At 41.6% G+C, this 13,300-nt stretch overlaps 1 protein-coding gene across 2 annotated transcripts in view; it reads left to right on the plus strand.

Moving 5' to 3' along the window:
• LOC134301848 (ras association domain-containing protein 5-like) overlaps positions 1–13,300 on the plus strand; it is a 69,384-nt gene that overhangs the window by 29,212 nt on the left and 26,872 nt on the right. Inside the window, exon 1 of one of the 2 annotated variants that reach the window (XM_062986748.1) lies at positions 4,337–4,459. The exons of the other annotated variant lie outside the window; for it this stretch is intronic. Within the exon in view, the coding sequence (XP_062842818.1) occupies positions 4,337–4,459 (123 nt within the window). Of the gene's footprint in view, positions 1–4,336; positions 4,460–13,300 lie in introns of those variants that run through there. 2 annotated transcript variants of the gene reach the window in all.

Genomic DNA, 13,300 nt, shown 5'->3' on the forward strand with positions numbered 1-13,300 from the left:
AGAACTTGCACAATCAGTGGCTGACTAAATACTTTTTGACCCCACTGTAACTAGTTTCTCTCTGGATCCCTTGAACAAGATTTGTTCCAGCTCAGCCGCTCAGGTGGCGCAGCTGTAAAGTACGCTAGCTCACCAGAGTTGGGGTTTCGAATACATCGTATCGAACCTTAGCTCTGCCTTTCCGACTAGGCTAGACGGCTGCATGAACAACTGTTGTTCAGGGACTAGAGGGTAAGAAAGTCGGATCATAGGTCCTCATAACTGGTGCAACTGATGGCGCCTGCACAGGGCTGAGGAATAATGCTGATGGGGGTGTGGCCCTCCATGCACAGTGCCCGTCAAGTGTATGAACTCGACTCGTGCAGGTGAAAAATGCATTCTGTACTGACTGTACGTACCGGAGGGGGCGCAAGTCAGTTGAGGGGCGTCCTTAGTCAGCAGTGAAGGGTTGAATCAGTAAAGAGGACGGTATCAGGGTAATTGGACATGACTAGACTGGGGGATAAAAATATACAACCCCTGGCAAAAATTATGGAATCACCACTCTTGGAAGATGTTCTGTCAATTGTTTAATTTTGTAGAAAAAAAATAAATCACAGACATGCCACAAAACTATCATTTTTCAAAATGTCAACCTTCTGGCATTAAGAAACAATAAAAAAAAAGAAACAAATATAATAGTTGTGGTCAGTCACAATTGCTTTTTTTAGATCAAGTAGAGGAAAAAAATATGGAATCACTCAAATCTGAGGAAAAAATTATGGAATCACTCTGTAATTTGCAGTTTAAAAACAAAACATCTGCAGCAGATTAGATTTGCTAATTATTCTTCAGTTTAAAAAGAGTGCTTACACCTCGGAGAGCTGTTGCACAAAGCAGATTGTCATGAATCATGGTTCCAACACAAGATATGTCAGTTGAAACAAATGAGAGGATTATAAAACTCCTTCAAGAAGATAAATCATTGTGGAATGTCGCAAAAGATGTTGGTTGTTCCCAGTAAGCTGTGTTTAAAATCTGGACCAAGTACAAACAAAATGGGAAGGTTGTAAAAGGGAAGCATACTGGTAGACCAAGTAAGACATCAAAGCATCAAGATAGAAAACTTCTTGAAAACAGGAAATGCACAACAAAACAAATGAGAAACAAGTGGCCGGAAAGTGGAGTCAATGTCTGTGACTGAACTGTAAGAAATCACCTAAAAGAAATGGGATTTACATACAGAAAAGCCAAACAAAAGCCATTATTAACACCTAAAAAGAAAAGAACAAGGTTAAAGTAGGCTAAAGAAAAGCAATCGTGGACTGTGGGTGACTGGATAAAAGTGATCTTCAGTGATGAATCGCGAATCTGCATTGGGCAAGGTGATGATGCTGGAACTTTTGTTTGGTTACTGTCCAATGAAATTTATGAAGATAACTGCCTAAAGAAAACATGTTAATTTCCACAGTTGTTGATGATATGGGCCTGCATGTTGGGTAAAGGCACAGGGGAGATGGTCTTCAATAAATGCCAAAGTCCACATTGAAATTTTGGACGCTTTTCTTATTCCATCAGTTGAAAGGATGTTTGGTGATGATGACTTCATTTTTCAAGATGATAATGCATCTTGCCATAGGGCAAAGGACGTGAAAACTTTCCTTCAAGAAAACATATAATGTCAATGGCATGGCCTGCAAATAGTCCGGATCTCAATCCATTTGAAAATCTCTGGTGGAAATTGAAGAAAATGGTCAATGACAAGGTTCCAACCTGCAAAGCTGATCTGGCAACAGCAAGAGACAGTTGAAGGCAGATTGATGAAGAATACTGTTTGTCATTAGTTAACTCCATGCCTCAGAGAGTTTAAACCATTATAAAAGCCAGAGGTGGTGCAACAAAGTAATAATGGTGCAGTGTTTTCTAATGATTCCATAATTTTTTCCTCAGATTTGAGTGATTCCATATTTTTTTCCTCTACTTGATCTAAAAAAAAGCAATTGTGACTGACCACAACTATTATATTTGTTTCTTTTTTTATTGTTTCTTAATGCCAGAAGGTTGACAGTTTGAGAAATGATAGTTTTGTGGCATGTCTGTGATTTATTTTTTTTCTACAAAATTAAACAATTGAAAGAACATCTTCCAAGAGTGGTGATTCCATAATTTTTGCCAGGGGTTGTATATATATATATATATATATATATATATTTAAAAAATCGTTGCCTCAAAAGCCTAAACACAACTCAGATGAGGTTTTTAACCCCCTTACTGCTAGTTTAGCTCTTGCTAAGCTCTATCCATCGGTGTAAACCAACAGACAACAGCTATCAGATCAACAAGCTTGGAGGAGAGCACTAATCGCTCAATACCATCCCACTTATCTAGAACGTTGGGCCATTTATGCTGTCCTGTACTCTTGTAATTCATGGCTATGGTTTTGTCAGGGCTTAAACTCCACATAAAATGCATTAAGAAGTTTCTACTCTTAATTAGATACACCCAAGAGGCATAACATTGTGACCACCTTCCTAATATTCTGACACCTTTCTATTAGTACCAGCAGTAACTTCTTCAGCAAGTTGAGCTACAGTAGCTCGTCTGTTGGACTAGCCTTCGCTCCCCACGTGCATCAATGAGCCTTTAACCTCACCTCATTTCTTCTGGGTCTGTGTGTGTTTCCTATGGATACATGCCATATTTAACCCAACGACATGCCAGTAGTTAAACAGACTTGTACCTGTGGACTTAAATAAATGAGAACCTTCCAACAAGAAGGAGGAAACTGGTGCACAGATAATTGCTGATGCCATTAGCTAATAAGCTTTTTTAAAATGTGTTTAATCCTCCTTTGTTACCTCTCACCTGCTACAAACCTGCTTCCCACCTGCTATAGAAAACGATAGAGTGATGCTCTGTGATGAATTGGTGCCATGCCCAGGGTATACTTCCATCTTACACCCTGAGTTGCATGTTTACTCACTGAAAACCTGCCAAATGAATCATGAATGACTAAATGAGGTGTGTTTTGGTCTCGAACCCTGCAGAAAGGCACCCAAACAGAAATACTAGCTTTGTCATAATGCTGCACTCATCTGGTCTTGAATATTCAAAGTCAGGGTTAAAGGGTGAGATCAGACATGTCTGGTGGGACCTAAGTGAGGTCGGAGGTCACGGTAATCCTTGACCTGCTGATGTTTATGTTGTATAATTTTGATGCCAGTGTAACGGTCTGGTGGTCACATGGTCATGTCTTTTGGCCTAAATGTGGCCTATATTGAATGTGGCCCTTCTGTATTGTAAGTGTTGGAACTCATAGTACTTCCATCACACAGCAAGAGATTAAATATTAATACAGTAATAATGGTACAAAAGATTTTCCAAAGGCTATGAAGACCTATCTTCATTTCAATAGGGGCAATTATAATTAAGTGGTCCATATTTAATGAACCAACAAAGCTGTCTTTACCCTGTCAGGTTCTGTTAATATCTCCTTCCATTTGGCATCACTCCCAATTTAGACTTCTTCATGAGCACAACCACTTTGCATACTGGATGGTATGTAAAATAAAACCGTATCCAGAAAGGTCATGTGAGGTATATCGCTGTTTGTGTGCGTCTCCTCCATTAAGAGGAAGTGGCTATGGTCGAGCAGTTGCAAGCAGGAAGAAAGACAAGAGAGGGAGGAGGCAGCACGATGGGGGTTTGTATAGTGAGCTCAAAGGCAGATAGCAGCTTCGACTACACATGGTAGAGCGAGAGAGAGAGAGAGAGCGCGCAAGAGAGAGGTTGTACGTCATCCCTACTCTCGCAGTCTGTGAAGCAAGCAAGAAGCAGGCAGAAGCAGGTTGATTCGCAGGCGCCACTCTTCCACGCCGGAGCTTCTGAGCTTTTATTCATCGATCCCAGCTGATGCAGCAGTCTTGGCTTGCGACAGCACGCCTGCATAAGCACTTCATCCAGCAGCGACAGGTCTTCCTCTTTTCTTTTGACGCTTGCCTCAGATGATTGACAAGTCCTGATCTGAAGGATTTTTTAAGTGCACAAGGACTGACTTCCTACAAAGCTTTTTTCTCTATATTGCCTGTACTTAAGTTCCGGGAGTGACCTGCTATAGGCTAAATCCAGTCCTGTTTAAGGGTTTTTTCTGGCTCTTCTCAGAATAGGTTGCATCGATACACGGAAGTACCCTGACAGCTCAGCACTCTTACTCTGGATTATCTCTGGATCTGACAGAATTAAAAAGCTTCTAGTACTTGACTTGATGAGTGCTCCTCGTCTCCAGTCCAAGTGACCGCTCTTCCTTTCTGCTGCCTGGAGCCTGGGATGGTGCCGGGGGCCTGTGGAGGCCCCGCAAATGACCGGCAGCAATAGCATGAGCAGCGGCTACTGCAGCCTGGACGACGAGAATGACGACTTCACCTTCTTCACTGCCAAGACCACCTTTTTCCGGCAAGCCCAGGCCAAGCAGGTGGACAAGGTAATACAGGGGAAGGGATTTTTTTAAATAGAGAATGCTAGGGTCACTAAAAGAAGAGAAGTGCGCCTTCTCGGATGTAAGATGTGTAGTGCGGAATTTAGGTTGTGTGCAACTCTAGCTGTGATAATGTCTGGACTTTCCACTTTGGTTAACCTTAAACTGTCTTTGGCTGCTTTTTTGTACCTACCTGCCCCTTAAGTGATTAGATTATCTATTTGCAAAGTTATAATATTTTATTATCTTTTTGTTGATGTCCAGTGCTAATGTTAGCTAATAAGCTAGTTTGAGCCACCTTGGCATCTTTGTAATGTTCCACCATATTGTACAAAATGCAACAATGGTTACGTAATGCAAAAATGGAGATGTAAACTTTACGAATGTGCAATAAATTTTTACATTTACATTTTCAGCATTTAGCAGACGCTTTTATCCAAAGCGACTTACACAATGAGCAATACAGTCGTAATAACACATAAAGGCGTATTGAAAGGGGTTTTGTGGCATCTAATAGTAACAGATTTCATTTTATATAAACAGTATAAACGGCAAGCTTTCCGTTCCATTCTCCTAAGGTCTTTGTGGGTTTTTACTAGATATCATGGGTGAAATACACCGTATACACCAATCAGCCATACCATTAATACCACCTTCTTGTTTCTACACTTACTGTTTCTCTACATGCTTTATTAGCCCCCTTTCATGCTGTTCTTCAATGGTCAGGACTCTCCCAGGACCACTACAGAGCAGGTAATATTTGGGTGGTGGGTCATTCTCAGCACTGCACTGACATGGTGGTGGTGTTAGTGTGTGTTGTGCTGGTATGAGTGGAGTTTTTAAACACCTCACTGTCACTGCTGGACTGAGAATAGTCCACCAATCAAAAATATCCAGCCAACAGCGCCCCGTGGGCAGCGTCCTGTGACCACTGATGAAGGTCTACAAGATGACCAACTCAAACAGCAGCAATAGATGAGCGATCGTCTCTGACTTTACATCTACAAGGTGAACCTACTAGGTAGGAGTGTCTAATAGAGTGGACAGTGAGTGTATTTAAAAACTCCAAACTCATACCAGCACAACACACACTAACACACCACCACCATGTCAGTGTCACAGCAGTGCTGAGAATGATCCACCACCCAAATAATACCTGCTCTGTGGTGGTCCTGTGGGGATCCTGACCATTGAAGAACAGCATGAAAGCAGGCTAAAAAAAGTATGTAGAGAAACAGATGGACCACACTGATAAAATGGACAGTGAGTGTAGAAACAAGGAGGTGGTTTTAATGTTATGGCTGATCAGTGTATGTATACTGCACTTCAGATCCTTAATTTGTTAATCACAAATGTTCTGTGATGTCATTGAACTTCGTGGCTTGGCCTTTAAATTGTGGTTAGTGATTTTGATTGACTAGCAGTTTAATAACAAAAGATAAAAAGTCGACTCAATTGTGTGTAAGAAGTACAAAGACTGACTGAATTATTTACTTCAGCTTCAGTTACAAATAGAACTAGACATATGCCAAAACGTATGATGAAAAAGTCTGTACTAAAAGCTAGTTTGTATCATTGTTAAAGAACTTGCTATCAATGTAAGTCATTATGTTTTAGACTGTGTAGTGCAGGAATGTAGAGAGTGAAAGGCCATTTGGGATTAGGTCCCCCATTTAATAGGGTGCAAATAATACATAAAAACACACCAAGTGCATCGATTTTCTTTAGCATCGTGTCTTCATTTCCTTTCCTACTTTGCCATTCTTAATCAAGGCTAGACATATTTGTTAAATGAGGCATCCTTGCTTATTAAACCATCACTAATTTATAATGTGTGACCAGCTGGTGTAATGTCAGTGGCATTCATTACAACACACTGACTGTCTGTCTGATACCTGTATAAAAGTCCATAGACTTTACTATTGTTATGTGTGCCGCTCAGATAGCGCAGCGGTAAAATACGCTAGCACACCAGAGCTGGAATTTCGAATACATCCGGCTGGGCTGGGCGGCTATATGAACAACAATTGGCTTGTTGTTCACACGGGGTGGGTAAGCCGGAGCTGGGACCTCATACCTGATGCAATTACGACCTCTGCTGGCTGATTGATGGCGTCTGCACAGAGTTGAGGAACAATGCTGATCAGGGTGTGGCTCTCCGTACACAAAGCTGATCCGCATATGAACTGGCCTCGTGCAGGTGAAAAGATGCAGTCGGCTACTGCACACGTGTCGGAGGGTGTGTGTGTCAGTTCGCTCTCCTCAATTGGGGCAAGGGTCAGCACCAGTAGAGAGGAAGCATAAAGCATTTGGGTAAAAATTGGATGCGTTAGCCTTATTTATATTACCAGATAGAAAGCTGTCATAAAATATAGTATATTGGCAAACATATATGAACTCCCGTGTTAACTACTGACTTACTTCTTAAAAAGTTGTCTTCTAATGTTTTAGTAATGTTTCACTCACAACTTCTGGCAACCGTGGCTCCGTGGGTAGCACCGTCAAGTCACAGCAAGAAGGTCCTGGGTTCAGTTCCCAAGTGGAGTGGTCCAGGTCCTTCAGTGTGGAGTTTGCAAGTTCTCCCTGTGTCTGTGTGGGTTTTCATCTGTATGCTCCGGTTTCTTCCCACAGTCCAAAGACATGCAGTCAGGTTAACAAGAGCTACCAAAATTGCCCTTGGTGTGGACTGTGATGAACTGGCGACCTTTCTGGGGTGTTTCCTACCTTTTGCCCGGAGAACTGCACCCAGGGCAACCCTGAGTAGAATAAAGCAGTGGTAAAACAGACACGAGTGTAGAAATGAACGTTTTATGCCTTCAACTTTATGGCAACAGTTCAGGGAAGGCCCTTTTCTGTTTAAGCATGAGTGTGCCACTGTTCAAAGCAAGGTTCATAAAAACATGATTTAATGAGTCGAGGGGGAACTCCAGTGGTCTGCACAGAACTGTAAGCTCAACTCCGTTGAACATGATTGAGATGAATGTCAATGGTGAGCCAGGACTTCACTTTTCTGGCACTAATGATAGACATATTTAAAGTTATGTTTAAACTTATATTCTTAATATTTTTCCCATAGGATTTAGTCTCTTCAAACATAGATACATCTGTTTTATGTAATTCCAATTAAAATTGAGACTTATTTCTTTAAAATACAAGGGTGAGATAAAACACTTGCACTGTCATATTACGTTACAGTGAAGCTTCACTTCCAGCTCATTAACTGTATATCTCGACCTTCAAGGCACCTTATCTGTATTACAATGCAACACAGAAAATACACACACCCTGATCTTAAAATTGATTGTAAGGAGGTTGTGTAAACATGGTGTGTATTTAGTCTGTACATGTTCATGTTCTGCATTTATTATAACAGAAACCCAAAATAAGAGCAAATTTTACTTTTAAAAATATAAATAAACTGAGTCATAATTAATATAAAAAATTACATGACAGGCCGCTCAGGTGGCGCAGCGGTAAAAATACGCTAGCACACCAGAGCTGGGATTTCGAATACATCGTATCGAATCTCATCTCTGCCATCCGGCTGGGCTGGGCGGCTATATGAACAACGTTTGGCGGATAGGGACCTCATACCTGATGCAATTACGACCTCTGCTGGCTGGTTGATGGCGTCTGCACAGAGTCGAGGAATAATGCTGATCAGGGTGTGGCTCTCCGTACACAGGGCTGATTCGCATGTGAACTTGGCTTGTGCAGGTGAAAAAATGCAGTCGGCTACAGCGCACGTGTCGGAGGGGGCGTGTGTCAGTTCGCTCTCCTTAATCAGGGGTGGGGGTCAGCACCAGTAGAGAGGAAGCATAACAATTGGGTAAAAATTGGAGAAAAGTGAGAAAATGCATTAAAAAACGTATTAAAATAATTTGTTTTGTTGCTAGTGGAACTGGATGAAATGATTAAGAAATAAAATCATGCTTTAAAACTGGACATTACATTTGAGGAACAGCTTTTTTAAAGTTGTGCCCTTACCTTCTTACACCCATAATATGGGTGTGTTCGAAAACCTAGTGAGCTCTCTACATAAATAGCATTTTACGTCATCCTATGCGCTCTCCCGAGAACGAGGCTGCTCGAATTCTTAAATGCCTTAATATCCTCACTAGTAAGGTATATTAAAATTTCAACAGTATTTTGACTCAAGAACTAGTGAGCATCCGATGCTGCCTTAGTGGTGAAGGCAATCCCAGCATTCAGTGCGGCACAACTTTTCTCACTGGGTTTCCTCTCACAGTCCAAAAACATGCAGTCAGGGTAGTTGGAGACACTGAACTGCCCTATAGGTAAATGTGTGTGTTTGTCTGCCCTACGATGGACTGGCGCCCCGTCCAGGGTGTTACTGTGTGCCTTGCGCCCATTGAAAAGCTGGAAAATGCTCCAGCAAACCGACCCCCCCTCCCCCTCACCGCGACTGTAATTGGATAAGCGATTATGTATAAACTTGCACAAGTGTCGTTTATTTGCATTTAACAGTTTTCGGTACACAGATGGAGATGTTAGTTGACATGCTAGTGCGTTGTGCCACCCCATCCCATTGGTTTGAATGGCATGAGGCTAACTGTGTTAGCTTAGTGAGCGAAAACAGATGGAATCGCTGTCTGAGTAGTGTGTTCGAATAAACCTGCCTTATAAGTCAATGATTTATTAGAATCCTCTCTACTTAGGCAGCTTCTTAGGCAACTATGTAGGCAGTAAGTCAGCAAGGGAGCTCACTAGGTTTTTGAACACACCCGATATTATAGGATTATACTGAAAAGTCAAGTCTGTGGCAGTAAAACTATATATTTGGCTGACCAAGATAAAGCAATGGTCAAACAGACATTCTTCTTCTCCTGGCCCTTTGTCCCGCTTGGTTGCGGGGTCAGCTCTTCGGCGGATCATGATCCGCGCATCGATTTGGCACAATTTTTACGCCGGATGCCCTTCCTGACGCATCCCTCCCTATTTTATCCGGGCTTGGGACCGGCACTACAATGCACTGGTTTGTGCACCTGGGGATCGAACCCAGGACCTTCTTGTTGTGAGGCGACAGTGCTACCCACTAAGCCTCCGTGCCGCCCCAATGGTCAAACAGACATTGAATTAATGAATTACTTCTGCCGAGTAGTCAAAGACCAATCACATACAGTATGTTAGTGTTTTAATTATTCAGTCAGGGCGGCACAGTGGCTCAGTGGGTAGCACTGTCGCCTCACAGCAAGAAGGTCCTGGGTTCGATCCCCAGGTGAGGCGGTCCGGGTCCTTTCTGTGTGGAGTTTGCATGTTCTCCCCCTGTCCGCGTGGGTTTCCTCCCACAGTCCAAAAACAAAAGTGCGGTGAATTGGAGACACTAAATGGTCCATAAGTGTGTTTAATATTTTAAAACTTGTGAAGTGATGAACCTTGTGTAGTGAGTAACTACCGTTTCTGTCATGAATGTAACCAAAGTGTAAAACATGACGTTAAAATCCTAACAAATAAATAAAATAAATAAATTATTCAGTCACTGAAAAAAACAGTTGCAGAAATGTGTGTCTTAATGTCCAAAAGTATTTTAACACCTATTGTAAGCTTGTATATAATCTTATTTCAAACCATGAGCATTATTATGGAACTTTTTCTGCTGTTTAAAATGGGACATGAAGGACATAAATATTACAATACCCTACCTACAAATGTATTTTCACAGGTTTTGGTAACTATTGAATACATTACTGAGTATATGTCAATTGACTAATACTAAAATACACTATGTTGGACATGCCAAGGCTCTGTGCAGGCCACTCGAGAACCTCTATAGTGAATTGTTCAAACTATCTTTATGAATCTTGTTTTGTGCACAGTGGCACAGTCATTGCGAAAAGAAGAAGAACCTTCCTCAAACTGTTGCCTTTAACAGGAAAGCTTAGTAATAATAATAATCCTTTATTTTATATAATGTTTTAATACCACTGTGAAACACACAATTATTTGGAGGGTGGGTCTATACGCACTTGACTATACACTGATCAGCCATAACATTAAAACCACACTAACACACCACCACCATGTCAGTGTCACTGCAGTGCTGAGAATGATCCATCACCCAAATAATACCTGCTCTGTAGTGGTCCTGGGAGAATCCTGACCATGAAAGGGAGCAAGGTCCTGGAGGTTTTCAGGTTAAAATCTTTGTTCCATGTACTCTCTGTAAGGATTCGACCCCATGCCCACTAGGGTTCATTCAGGTACCCAGGTACCTGTTAGCTGTGGGTGTGCCCTAAATACAATGGCTATACTTTTATTTTAGGGTGTACATACGTCCAATTTTAGGGCAAACTGACCAATTTTTCAGTCCAGCGCAATGCTTGGATGGACACGTATTTGTCCTCCTTTGATAATTAATTTTTCTGTCATTGGCTTATGAACATGCCAAAAGAAATTTCTTGCATTTCATTGGTTCACAGCCACCACTTTCCGTGACGACGTCCACCACAAAATGCTAGTTAATCACTAAGTTTTAATAACTGTTCATTCTGTCAACATGCCAAAACAAAAACAACGTACAGCTCTGAGTGGTTGGTTCACCATTTTTTTTATTTTGAAGGGCAGGAAAGATGATTTTTATTACTTTCTGTACTAAGGTACTACTGTACAAAATCGACTCTAAATGTGTTGAGTAGAACATTTGTTAATATGACAGTTTTCTAGTTCATTTGGTTGCATCGCAATTGTATCAATTAAGATTGGGGGTTATGGAAGTGGCCACCCACTTTACACCGACCAGGCATAACATTAGGCACTACATTAGGCAGCAATTGAACATTTTATCCTCAAAGTTGGTGTGTTAGATGCAGGAAAAATGGGTGAGCGTAAGGATTTGAGCGAGTTTGACAAGGGCCAAATCGTGATGGCTAGACGTGCACAAAAGTGCAGCTCTTTTGGGGTGTTCCCGGTCTGCAGTGGTCAGTATCTGTCAAACTTGGTCCAAGGAAGGAAGAATGGTAAACCGGCGACAGGGTCATGGGCGATCAAGGCTCATTGATGCACGTGGGGAGCGAAGGCTGGCCCGTGTGGTCCGATCCAACAGACGAGCTACTGTAGCTTAAATTGGTGAGGAAGTTAATGCTGGTTCTGATAGAAAGGTGTCAGAATACACAGTGCATCACAGTTTGTTGTGTATGGGGCAGCAAAAGTGGTTGAAAACCTGTCTGCTCCCACTGTTGTAGAATAAATGTTAGACGAACCTAATTCACCCTTACCTGCATTCAGACCTACTTCAGCCTTGACAGGTTTGAAAAGAGCTACGCTTACTCTATAAATTATTCACTCAGTCTAGGAATGGTGTGCATGACCGTTTTAGTTCTTAGGGTTGCCAGGGATTGCTTCTGTCTGCACTTCATTTGCTCATACATTAAATGGTGCGTTGCTTGTATTACATGGCTGTGTATCTTATACCTGGTTAAGAAAGACTGTTTGGGTTGCCAGGATGTGGTTTTTGTATGACGCTGGTTGCCAGGATGTGGTAGTCTGCTCAAATCAGGTTTTCAGGTTCAAGCAGATCTTCATTGCAGCGTTGGTAGTGTAACCTGAACTAGGAATCATTTTTTAAGATCTTGTATATGCGGTTGCAAGAAACCATTTGTAATTGGTCAGATTTTGCATGAATTACTAGTACAATATGGCTTTACCTTTATTTAACACATAATGATCAATATTTATAATAAACAAATTAATTTAATTTGTGGTCATTGTCTGGTTACATCGTGCAACTAAGGTTTATTAAGCTTTGAGTAATTGACTACCACGCTGCCCATTTGAATACAATTTCTTGATCCTATTGCTGTCCAGGTCATAGGAAAGCAGAGATCATGATGCTCCCTCCACCATACTTCAAGGTTGGAAAGAGGTTTTGGATGTTGTGTGTATTATTTAATTTGGTCCTGGATTTTGTAAAGTTGCTTTGAGACAATGTCTATTGTAAAAAGCGCTATATAAATAAAGTTGACTTGACTTGACTTGAATTTACACCTCACACACACCGATCAGCCATAACATTAAAACCACCTCCTTGTTTCTACACTCACTGTCTATTTTATCAGTTCCACTTACCATATAGGAGCACATAAATGTAGTTTTACAATTACTGACTGTAGTCCATCTGTTTCTCTGCATGCTTTGTTAGCCCCCTTTCATGCTGTTCTTCAATGGCCAGGACTCTACCAGGACCACTACAGAGCAGGTATTATTTAGGTGGTGGTGTGTTAGTGTGTGTTGTGCTGGTACGAGTGGATCAGACACAGCAGCACTGCTGGAGTTTTTAAATACCGTGTCCACTCACTACCCACTCTATTAGACACTCCTACCTAGTTGGTCCACCTTGTAGATGTAAAGTCAGAGACGATCGCTCATCTATTGCTGCTGTTTGAGTTGGTCATCTTTGAGATCTTCATCAGTGTTTGCAGGACGCTGCCCACAGGGCGCTGTTGGTTGAATATTTTTGGTTGGTGGACTATTCTTAGTCCAGCAGTGACAGTGAGGTGTTTAAAAACTCCAGCAGCACTGCTGTGTCTGATCCACTCATACCAGCACAACACACACTAACACACCACCACCATGTCATTGTCACTGCAGTGCTAAGAATGATCCACCACCTAAATAATACCTGCTCTGTAGTGGTCCTGGGAGATTCCTGACCGTTGAAGAACAGCATGAAAGGGGGCTAACAAAGCATGCAGAGAAACAGATGGACTACAGTCAGTAATTGTAGAACTAAAAAGTGCTCCTATAAGGTAAGTTGAGCTGATAAAATGGAAAGTGAGTGTAGAAACAAGGAGGTGGTTTTAATGTTATGGTTGATCGGTGTATCATTTC

The sequence above is a fragment of the Trichomycterus rosablanca genome, chromosome 24 (assembly GCF_030014385.1).
Source record: "Trichomycterus rosablanca isolate fTriRos1 chromosome 24, fTriRos1.hap1, whole genome shotgun sequence".
Lineage (NCBI taxonomy): Eukaryota > Metazoa > Chordata > Actinopteri > Siluriformes > Trichomycteridae > Trichomycterus > Trichomycterus rosablanca.